The 11,585-nt window shown below is 41.3% G+C and overlaps 1 protein-coding gene across 1 annotated transcript; it reads right to left on the reverse strand.

Annotated features, from left to right (window-relative positions):
* Window positions 1–1,410: 1,410 nt before the first annotated feature.
* p3h3 (prolyl 3-hydroxylase 3) lies at window positions 1,411–11,313 on the reverse strand. The gene is made up of 16 exons (XM_004550823.3): window positions 10,973–11,313; window positions 9,474–9,658; window positions 9,087–9,245; window positions 7,517–7,709; window positions 7,303–7,434; window positions 7,056–7,198; window positions 6,755–6,844; window positions 6,611–6,663; window positions 6,443–6,522; window positions 5,443–5,570; window positions 5,274–5,369; window positions 5,052–5,202; window positions 4,793–4,910; window positions 2,801–2,876; window positions 2,572–2,712; window positions 1,411–1,785 (listed from the first exon to the last, which is right to left on the reverse strand). Exons 1-16 carry the CDS (start codon window positions 11,265–11,267, stop codon window positions 1,618–1,620), a joined length of 2,208 nt encoding a protein of 735 aa, XP_004550880.3. The 5' UTR covers window positions 11,268–11,313; the 3' UTR covers window positions 1,411–1,617.
* Window positions 11,314–11,585: the final 272 nt, after the last annotated feature.

Raw genomic sequence — 11,585 nt, forward strand, 5'->3', positions numbered from 1 at the left:
TTCAACTCAAAGTTGATTTTCTGAGCCGTCTGCAGGGGAGTCGAGGAGAAAAAATCTCCTTCCACTTTCCAAGCAAACTCAAATGACTGCGAAGACTTTTCACCTTAGACTGTGTCTGATGGTGCAACTACCCTGAAGGGTTCAACAGTAACAGTAAGCTGCTGTAAACAGAGTACAGTTTCTTGTTCTAACTGTATGTAAGCAGTTTGTGTGTTGAAATGTTGCATCTCTGCTGCTGTTCTTTTAACTTTTGATACAGGCTACCCCTATAAACAGGAATGTAAAATAAAAACTGGAATCTTATTATTTCTGTTTACTCTACTCTTCAAAATTACGTAAGGCACCAAGGCCAGACATCATCATCAGGCAACCAATAGGAGGTTAGGGTCATAATCACAAATAGTAGGAAATGTGATATAGGAGATGAGTATCCTGTCTGCTACTCACTACACACAGCACTTAATTATAATAACACCAGTTTTATAACTATGCGGCTGAGCCTTACATAATTTCTGCTGCTCATGTAAAAACATAGAAATTTGATGTGTACATTTCTCGTTTGTATACGCAGGTATCATTAGACGGCTGTGATCTTTAATGTGCCTTTAAAAAGCATTAAAATGCATTATGCATAAAATGCTTTTTAGTGACTAACTACTACTTAAGTGAAGATTAATGCGGAGGTGTTTTGGGCGCTACGTGGTCTCAATGTGAGAGGGAGGGAAGAGGTTAAACCCAAGGCTGCATTAAAAAGGGCCCACCGACCCAATTCCAGCAGCAGGGGATTATAACACAGGGGGGAGTAAGAGTGTTAATATGGGCCATGAATGGTACTTAAGTCGGCACCTAATGCACAAGATGAAAGCAGAGGAGGGGGGCTGAGTGGAGGCTCTGGTTGTAATGGGGAGGATAAGATGGGAGAAGGTGGTCGAGTGTCACTGCGCTGGATGTGAATGATTAAATCATCTCTCCCGGATTACTATTCCATATTCTAAATGGGAGATGTTTTTAAGCTTCATAAACAAATGCACTCATTTATGAGGGATTAACAGTAATCTCTCTATTTCTATCTTTTTTTCCCCTCCCTCCACACCTCTCGCTGTCTGTCTCTGGTCCTTTTCTCCCTCTTTTACTGCCTCAAACGATAGTTTCTGGACAGCGTCACTGTGTTCACAGGTTCCTGCTGCTGTGTGGTTCCTATCTTATCATCCTATCTTTGTCTAACAGACTAAATAAACTTTAACCTTCTTTTTGTTTATTTTTAATTGTTTTTATCAGCAGGGTGTTAAAGAGGGTGTGCAGTAATCACCTAATAGATTACACAGACCTGTTTTCACATCATCTAATGCGCTCTCTGTTCAGCACTTGCATGCATTTGGCATACAATACCCACGATACACCTGTACAGAGTCACATTTACGACTTTTTTTATTCTCTTTGGTTTTTAGGGCAGTGATTGACATTAGAGGGACGACAGGACATTATTTCTCTCATATACCCTCATCATATACAGTATAAATACAGTATATACACAGATGCAAACTGTACACCACCAGGCAGCAACATGAAGAGGGTGAACGTGTGGGTAAATGATGGAGTGTGGGCTCATTCTGGCCCTCACAGCTCATCCTTGCCCCCCGTCACCCTGCCTCTCTCTCGCTTCTTCTCCTTTGTCACTTGGCTCCGAGCGTTACGGCTAGTGGTGGCACCTCCCTCCTTCTCCTCGTCCGTTTTCACCACACTGTGTCCATCTGCAGCCCACACGGCCTCTGCCTCCTCTCGCTCCTGAGGAAGAGAACCAAAATGCAGCTCAAATATTGACTTCCTGCAGTCACAGTGACATAAAACTAAAGTTTGGGAGGAACATTCATCTTTGTTGGAATAATTTCAACTTCTCTTCTTGCACTCTCAGGACAATTTTTCTGTAAAAGAGATTCTCCTCTGTTAGAGTGAGCTTCATTTGCTCAACACGAGCCCACAGGGCAAACAATGACCAATGCGGGATAAACTAAGTTAATGAAACTTTGCTTGCATAACCAAAACTTTAATGAAAATGTAGCCAAGCAGATAATGTAAGGCTGGAGCTGAAAACCCCCTGTTCATCTAAGCAAAGTGTGTTTCTACATGTAAATTTAGATTTTCTTTTATCTACGTGATGCTAAAAGTTATGTAAACTGAGTCGTTTCGATAGTCTCTTTGGCTCGACAGCAGCTCTTCAGCGCAGCTCCTTACATCTCTGTTATTATCACTGATGAGGATGCACTCCCTCGCTGCAGAAAATCACAGCTTATTAAAAGAACTAAACATGTTTTGGTTTATAAATTGTCAGGGGCATGAAAAATGATTGCATTTATGATAAACCTAAAAGACAATGTCATGGCATCACCACAGACCAGGCACAGTAAATAGGAAAACATGCAAACAGCCACAAGATTTGCATTGTGCCCCAGCTGCTCATGTTATCCAACACCGGTATCATGACATCATCAACCACACGCCTGCAGGTGACCGGCCAGACCTGAGGAGGAGGAGAAGGAGGTCATGGCAGCTCTGTGCTGTCATAAAGCTCACCCTGTCCCTGTAGAGCTTCTCCTTTGTGAACCAGAGGGCCAGGGCGCACCGCCGGCCTCTGGTCACCGCGGTAACACCGTGAGGATTTACCGGACCCGAGGAGAAGCCCACCAGTCGACCACAGCTGGGTTTCACTCGAGCCTGAAGGCACAGAAGACAAGTTTACCAGCTCCAACAAATATATTAATTAAAGACTTAAAATAGTAATAAAAAGATTAGAATGACTTACCGTTACGGTCTTGGCATCTCTGTTAGTGAAGAACAACTCTCCGCCATCAAAGTTGTCATTCAGGTAGAGGATGGCGCTGTGAGACAGAGAGATGTTTGTCATTCAGTTGTAAAAGTAACCTGCTGTGTAAGAATTAGGCTGAAATCTGAGCATAAATGCACGCACAGTCATTTGATTATTATAGTTTGTTATTACACTGTTATGTAGTCCTGCTAATTCCACTTTACATTTTAATCCCATTTATTTATTTTTAAATTTCACACCTATGTGGACCGTTTTAATTTCTCACTAAAACTTCTCATTTCTTCATCCATTTATTGGCCACTTAATATTTCTTCATTGTTTACTATACGATGAAGAAACAGGCAGGTGAAGATGTTGCGTCTAGGTGAGATTCTGTGCCATGGAGAAATGTCAGTTTAATCAATCATGCAAAAATAATATAACATTTAGATAAGAAAATTGTCCAAAAAAATAAAATAAATTCATTACCCCTGAAATAAAAAGAAATGTAACTTTACTTTGCAGCACTGCAGATTTCCTGCCACAAGGAAGGTCAAATCCAGGGTTAAAGTTTTAAAATGTGAAATAGAAACAATTAATCTGTAACAGGCTGGTTCTTCTGAAGGTTTCTTCCTGTTAAAAGGGAGTTTTTCCTTCCTACTGTCACCAAGTGCTTGCTCCTAGGGGGTCATCTTGTTGGGGTTTCTCTGTTTTGTTGTAGGATCTTTAACTTTCAATATAAAGCATCTTGAGGTGACGGTTGTTGTGATTTGCCACTGACTAAAATTCAATTCAATAATGTCACAAAATGTTAAAACTGACAGTTACATTTCATAACAGGAGCACTCAGACAGCCCACCTCCATCCACCTCATAACCATCTCATAAAATCTGAAAATGATATCTTGAAAACTGTGGACACTAAAGTGCTAACAAACAAACAGACAGACAAACAGAACTTGCAACAATTACATATTTCCTTCCTTTGGTCAAAGCAGAAACATTGAAACACTACCACCTACAACCATTTGGGCCTTTTTTTTGCCAAAAATTCAGCTCAAAATGTAACTAAGCCATTTCAGTCTCCAATTATTAACGTTTTTTTCCTTAGACTGACACCAACTTTAAGTGTCACGTTCAGTTTTCAGTTGCATTTATTTATGGAGTAATTGTGTTGTAGAGCAGTGTTTTCTCTGCTCTCCCTCCACCTCCATCGGTTCACGTAGCTCTAAGGTGTCATTATTTCCCCATAACAACAGAACAAAACTATTTATCAGTGACGACAGGTGCTCTGGTTGTTTTGATATTTGCCACAATTGTTCCCCTGAAACACTGTTTAAGACTTGCAGTGCAAACGAATGCTTTTTAGGTAATTCCCTATAAAATCAGCAACATCTAAGAAATGTTCCCACCTGTCCTCTTCAGACACAGCAAGATATTTTTCTGTAATCAGTTTTTGAGCACCAGTATCTCGGGATACATCATTGTTTAAACAGCAAAATTAGTTGCAGATACAAGCATGCTATGTTTTAGCTTTCCTTTGATTATTTGCTAAGGAGAGCTTCAAAAAGTTGACTTCATTTTCTAATACTAATATTGTAACACTCCCAAATGTAGCTTATGGCTGTGAAATGGAGAAACAACGTCGATGTTCACATCTTCTATATAATGATTTGAAAATGTCACATTCCTCAAGCAGCTAAAGGTGTTTCTCAGAAAACTATTCTGAGCAGACACAAGTCTCTGGATCACAGAGTTCTTTGTTCAGTTTGTGACAGCTTTGTTCTGGCAACGATGACATGTACCATTCTCTCACTGTTATAAGCTGATGATATCTAAGTGACATTTTACCAGTAAAGGCGTATTAAAACATTCTGTTCGTGGATATTTGCTGGAATAAAATGGCTTGAGAACATCTTCTAAAATTATTTATGGAGCAAGTGTGAGCCCAAATTTATTATTAATCCACGAAGAGATGTTTTTTCAGTACCTGAGGTCTCTGTGTGTGAAAGCTGGTGGTTCCTTCCAACACTGCTTGGTTTCCGGCTCGAGGAGACAGTTGTCAACGTGGACGGGGTGAGAGAGGTCCAGCCTGCCCTTCTGATCCTCTGATTTAAAAAGAAAAAACAGAACAAGAACAAAATAACACATTTAACTTTAAGTAATGAAGTAAGAATAGAGTGGATGATTTGGGTACACATTAGAGAACCTGTTCCAATTATCCTAGTATTGAGTACTGTTGGTTTTACCTGTGACAGCAGTGCGACAGACCAGGTGTGTGAAAGTGATGAAAAGTCCTGAGGGGCTCCTGAAGTAGGAGTGCAGCACGGTTCGCACTCTCTCACCCAGCTCATGTAACAGCTTGGCATCTGATTGGTTCACCAGGCCTTCCTGAGCCAACTGAGGAAGAAACAGCAGTGAGGGTCACGAGATGCTCGTAGACCTGCTTCAGTTACATCATTTCCACCCACCTTCACCGCCCTGAGGACAGTCAGACCTTCAAACGTCTCATGAGGAGTGTGTGGAGACCGCCGTCCTCGATAACCATCTCCAAGAGATCCTGCCACCTATGAGAGACCATGTAAATGTGTAAGTTAGGGGTTTTCACATGCATGCGTTAAAAAAACTGATTGAACTTACTGATGCTAACTGCAGTATTCTGTCACACTCCTTCTCCGTCATGACTCCATCCAGGACGACTCGATTGGTGCCATTCAGCATCTCGTCATCCATTGTGATAGTCACGCCCACCCGAGGCACCGGACCTCCTGCAGAGAGGACAAATAAGAAAGTATAAGACAGTAAGTGGGTCACCAGAAGATGGTGATACGACTGTGTTTTTGGTGATATGAAGTCGCAGAAGCTGCCAAATGGAAAATCTTTGCTTCTATAACAACAGCGTGTAATGAGGCGACCAGATCCCAACAAACTGAATGTATTCTTTTTGATTTTACTTTTATTTCAGGCACTGGTCTGTTTGGTCTTCAGGTTTCAGTAGATCCATAGAAACTGTGTCACTTCACGCCTCGTTTTCCTCTGTGTGAAACTGATAAATTATTCAAGCAAATAAGACAAAACTCTGTTTCTCGGTATAAACTGCCGCTTCAATTTCTTTGTAATAGTTTCCACAATATTGAACAAAACCCACAAAGCTTGTGACTTTTTGGTGACTTTCCCTGATGGCCATAGCAGCAGACAGGTTAATCTCCACTTGACTATAAGTGACTCCTTCCCTGTTTTATATTTTAGAAAAGTCTAAGCAGTGTAATATAAAGAGTAGAATGTCTTCTAGTGTGTCATCTTTAACAGAGATGCCAGGAAACAGTGACACACTACATTTAAATGATCCTCTATTTTCACATACATAAGATGTGTGAGCTGTTATAATCTGTTTATCCTTACTCACAACCCTACAGGCCTGTAGGTACGTGTGGATGTTATTCATTATTTCACTTGTTAATGGATAGATGGATGTTAATGGTTACATGCCAGATAAACAGGCATGTCTGTCATGGATACACTCGTGTTTCCTTGTTTTAAGCTAGCTGAAGTGTAATTAAGGTGACGAGGAGCTCCTCCCATGATGCCCTAGGTAGAAAAGGCTGAAGACACATAGCATAGGGAAAATACAGTCTCTCACCTGCAAAAAACCCACTGTCATCCACTTCCTCTTGCTGCTCGCCCACTTTCATTTTCTCATTTATTTTCTCTTTTTCAGCTCTAACAGTAAAACACAAAAGATACAGATGGAGTTTTCTGTTTCATTAGTTTCCACTAGTGACAGATTCACCTTTGATTTCTTTTTTACCTCCAGATCTCCCTCAATGATTCAGGTACAACTTCTTCTGGAGTCCAAAGATCCTGCACAGAGGGTGATGAAGAATCTCAGCAAAGAAATGCTTTATAGCTGGCTCTCTTGTCACTGCACTGCACATTTGGCATCAGTACTTACTGGATCTGTGAAAGTGAAGTCGAGGTTCTCCATACCAAAATACAACAGCTTCTTCTCCTGCAAGGAGTGGTTGATGTATCTGACAATCTCCTGTGTGACAAAAAACACACAAATCTGTGCTTAAACATGACTTTAAAGATGAATTTGAAACTTAATGCTTGAAATAACTGAACAAGAGAAGAGAAAAAATGTATTTCTCATTTAAATTACTTGGATTACTTTATTGGATTTATGACTTTTTACGTTTTTACACCACTGTGGTCATTTCAATATAATGAACCTTGAGTGGTTTGAATGGTACCTGAGCAGGCTGTGTGCTCTGTGACTCTGTGTCTCCCCCTAGTGTCTCATGGTAGAGCTGCAGGTTGTCTAAGGAGTCCTTGTCAGAGGGGTAAAACAGCAGGAGAGAGCGAAGCATCTGCAACGCCCCGCTTATGTCACCAGCTGCCGGGAATCGAGGATGCAAAGTAATGCAAAGTAGTGCATCAGTCTTAAGATGAATAATAAAATCACGTGTGTGACCTTCACATTGACCTAAAAAATCAGACCTTTAAACTGTGCGATGTGCAGATGCTCAAGCTGTGTTGGCAGGAAGTCCTCCTGAGCAGAAATCCTTCCAGGTCGTGTGGCCACTTGAGTCACGCATGACTGTCGGCATGAGAGCAGGGAGAGGGACAGGGCTGGACAGAAAACAAAAACTGGTGACATTTGGCTCTTTCTGGTCTCTTTCTGTCTGGCTCAAAACTTCTGCCTGCTTCTTACCTGCTGCCTTTTCAAACACGCCGTCAACGCTGTCAACTCCCCTGTCCTCAGGCAGCCGTTGGGAAGCGACTTCACACTGCACCCTGCACTCCTCTGTCTGCCGCAGGGTTTCATTCACACAAGCTTTCCATTTCTCTGCTGCTTGCTTCCATTCAGAGTTAGCCTCGAGCTGCAGTGCAGCATCATACAGGACCTGAAGTCAGTGACACAGAGACAGAGATTAACACAGAGAAATAACACAGTCACCATTTGCTTGCTAATTAAAAAAAACAAAACCTAATGAGTTGTGTATTGTTTTATATCATAGTGTTTAAGAAATATAACACTTTTAAATATAACTATTTTAAAATTGCTGTGCAAAAGTATTCTCAGTGCTCCTCTAAGTAATCCTTACAGCAGCATTAACAAACATTTACCTGAGGAGAAAAAGATTAACCGTTTATAAAACACACACTTATCAATAACGATGAGATGCTATTGAATTATAGGTGGTTTACACACTGATTATTACAATCCTTATTGTTAAGTGTTACCCAAAGCTAAAGGCTAGCGTTTGATGATGAAGTACATTTTTACTTTTGAGATATGTGCATGTCATTACAGGCAGCATTTATGCCTAATCGTGATATAACACGTGTGGCTGGATAGTGAAAATGAGAGGCAGAGGCAGACACCTCACATCTGGATTGCACGGCTAGAAAACAGACAAGTGAAGGTGAGAGTGAGACAGAGAAATTCAGTCCCTCAGGCCACGTCTGACTCTCCACAGTGACGTCTCTAAAACCATTCTGTTTGAACGCACTTCATTAGCAGTTGAGTTATGAACTTACATCAGAGTGAGGACTATTAGAGGACTAGCTATGGCTTAGTTAGGATCAATCAGTTAAAGAAAAGTCTGATATGTTTGTTCAAAGCCTTTAAACCTGTCTGCATATCGGCTATCATTAACTACGTAGTTAGCAAGGGCAAAAACTCTTCCACTGCTTAACTAGTGAATCAAAGCTTTTATGCTTTTTAGAAACTAAAACTGAGAACTATTGGTTCATTCCAGAGGACTTAAAGTGCTTCAAAAAGATAAGTAGTTTGGTCTTTCGTGCTATCTGCTTATAGTTGGACAATAGCAACACTAGCAGCTGTGAAAGAAGGTGGAAGGTAAGGCAATATGTTTGACTAGTGCTGACAAATACTGTTAACCTAACCATTAAGCCTCTTTAGATAAGTGTTCTTTATCTTCGCCTACAGATTTTATGACAATGAAGCAGCTTTTTAGAATTTCTGTTGAATTAAGATAATTTTTTAAGGTAATCACAACATTTTTGCTTTAAATTGCAACATTTAGAGTGGATGTAAGACAGCCTTCAGTTTTTTTAAATGTCTTTTTAAGACATAGAAATGTCATGTGTCTCTCCTCTGTGCTTATGAAGGTATGAGGGCTCCAAAATGCTGAAGAATCAGCTGATTCTGAATGGGTCAGACAGTACATTTATTCAGATTTGACTGATTTTTCTAAGCAGTGCAACCCAGTTTCTTCCCACTTACACTGTATGCCCCATTACTCTTCCCTCCTCACCCAGTGTTTCTCATTGTGACTCTCTCTGTCCTGAAAATCTTCCTCGGTCACGCCTTCCATCCGTCTGTACTTCTCGATGTTGTTTCTCATCTCCAGGTGAGAGGGGTTGGCCACGAAGTAGGTGTGAGCTGCCGATGCCGCCCTCTGCAACTTTTCCAGCTGATGTGGAGGAAAATGAGAGACTGAATGAAGTTTGTTACAGACCAATAAGGGTGTTGCTGTGATTATTTATGCAGCTGTGAGCTGAACTATAATTATGGCTGCAGACAATACTGACAGGTGCTTTCCTCTAAATGACAATTTGGAGCACAGTACTGGTAGAAGTAATGACAATTTAGGAGCTTTATTATGCAGCAGCTCCTTACGGCTGTGTAAAGAATGGCTTACCTTGTAGTAGGTGACTTGCAGAAAGTTATAAGGGTTGCGAGTGCCAAACTCGTATTCTATATCAGCAGAAACAGGAAGCTGTCCAACATGTGTGACAGAGCGTCCAATGCAGAACCTCAAACACTCAGCTTTTTGCTGCACCCAGTCCAAGGCCCAGAGGTCCCACATAGTCCCGTGTTCAGAGTCTAACAACACACACACCATTGAAAAAATGATAAGGTCCCAGCCTGTGGCATATATTTTATAAATTTTGAGTTCTAGAACTGCAATCAATCCACAACAAAACACAAAAAAGCTTATCTCACACATTCTTTGAGCTCTTGAGGTCACATTGTTCTTTAGCTACGCATTTAGACACCGAGAAGTGAGAGTGAAGCTGCCAGTAACTTCATAAAATCTAGTTTCCAACTAGTAATTAACACAGACTCAAAGCTATCTGTCTGGCTACATGATAGGTCCAATCTTTTTCTTCTTTTAGCCGTTCCCTTTAGGGCTGACCACAATGAATCCCCTGCCTCCATCTCACTCTTTCCCTATTATCCACCATCTGCATGGCCTCCTTCACCACAATGAACCTCTGCTGTGGCCTTCCTCTTTTTTTCTTACCTTGCAATATATATAGCCACTATGTCGCCTGTGCGTATGTCCAAACCATCTCAACCATGCCTCTCTAACTCGTCTCCACCCACTCCACCCTGCCTGCATTCCCTTCTTCACCTCTCCCTTGTGTACTGTTTGTCGCTTTGGATACCCCAGATATTTAAACTCATCTACCTTTACTACCTCTACTCCTCTTCTCTTCAGAGCATAGGTACACATCACTATTTCGTCTGCATGAATCCATGAATGCTCTACTTTACATATTCACTGAGTAGGTCAGTCATTTCTGGCCTTTCCTTAAAGTTGGCAGGTTTGAAAACATTCAGCAGGTTGTATGGAAGAAGGTACTAGTGACTGCTCCCTTATTTCTCACAGCAGATGCCCCTCCTGACATAGCCCTTCAGGTTCATCCCTGAGGGTGTGTTTGTGATCTAGCAAGTGTAATTATGTCAGTTGTGAGAAGCTAAAAGAATAATTGAATTTCACAAAATCTGTTCTAATATGTTGCATGATGCACTGATGACATTAATACCAGGATATAAAATAAAAAGACTGGCTGACAGCTGATTCAGACACCGACACTTAGTCTGTGTTTTTTTGTTCCATTGAAGCAAATTAGCTTTAACTCTACACAGTTTTGAAACATCCAAGTCGCCCAAAACTGTGTCACAGATTATCTTTATTGGCCAATTTTTTTGCTGATATGCCAATATTAGTCAGCAGGGACAAAACTGGTCTACACCAGTGTTATATAGCTAATTTATTAATGCAGTTTAATGTAATTAACATGTTACTGACTGTTAATGAGCTTCTACAGCACCATTCAGGCGCATTGTTCAGACAGATCATCATATTACCAGTAATTGATCTGATATAATTTATATTACCGCCCAGCTTACCCAGTTTCTTCAGAGCCTCTGTCCCTGCTGCCATACAGTCGTCATAACACTGCCTGCGGACCCCGAACAGTGATTCCCTGGTCACGATGGATTTCTCCAGCAGCTCTGCAGCTTTGCCCCACTCCCCACTAAAATATGCGCGGACCCCGCTGTAATACAGAAAATCATACGGCTGCAGAAGTGACATAACATTGGGGCTGCCTCCTGCCCAAGCCGTTGAGGTAAAACTAAACAGTGCGAGAATAACACAATTAAACGCCACGTATACAGCCAAACGTCCCGATTGAAGCGCCATGGTCCGACAGGCAATCCCAGCAGAGGAGGCGAAGGTGGGAGCAGAGGAGGGACTCCAAGGGGAGAGCTACCCACAAAGTTTCCTCCCTGTTAAGAAAGTGGGGGCTTTTTTTGAATTTTGATGTACTTTTTAATGAATTTAATACATGTAATACAACACTGCGCGTTTATTAACGACTACCGTTGGGTTTGCTTGAGTTTGTCAAATTGGATTTGCGGTATTGATGAGTTTTGACTTGATTGAACTTGTTATGTCTGAAGCTACAGTATTTGTACCTCACCCGAGAGGAACCCGAAGTACGCAACCGACGTTACCGTA

This window comes from Maylandia zebra, linkage group LG11, assembly GCF_041146795.1.
Source record: "Maylandia zebra isolate NMK-2024a linkage group LG11, Mzebra_GT3a, whole genome shotgun sequence".
NCBI lineage: Eukaryota > Metazoa > Chordata > Actinopteri > Cichliformes > Cichlidae > Maylandia > Maylandia zebra.

Coding starts and splice junctions, on each gene's coding strand:
- p3h3 (XM_004550823.3), bottom strand. CDS start 11,267: ATGGCGCTTCAATCGGGACGTTTGGCTGTATACGTGGCGTTTAATTGT. Junction 7,435..7,516: donor CGTGTTTGAAAAGGCAGCAG/GTAAGAAGCAGG, acceptor TTTTCTGTCCAG/CCCTGTCCCTCTCCCTGCTC. Junction 6,845..7,055: donor AGAGCACACAGCCTGCTCAG/GTACCATTCAAA, acceptor TTTGTCACACAG/GAGATTGTCAGATACATCAA.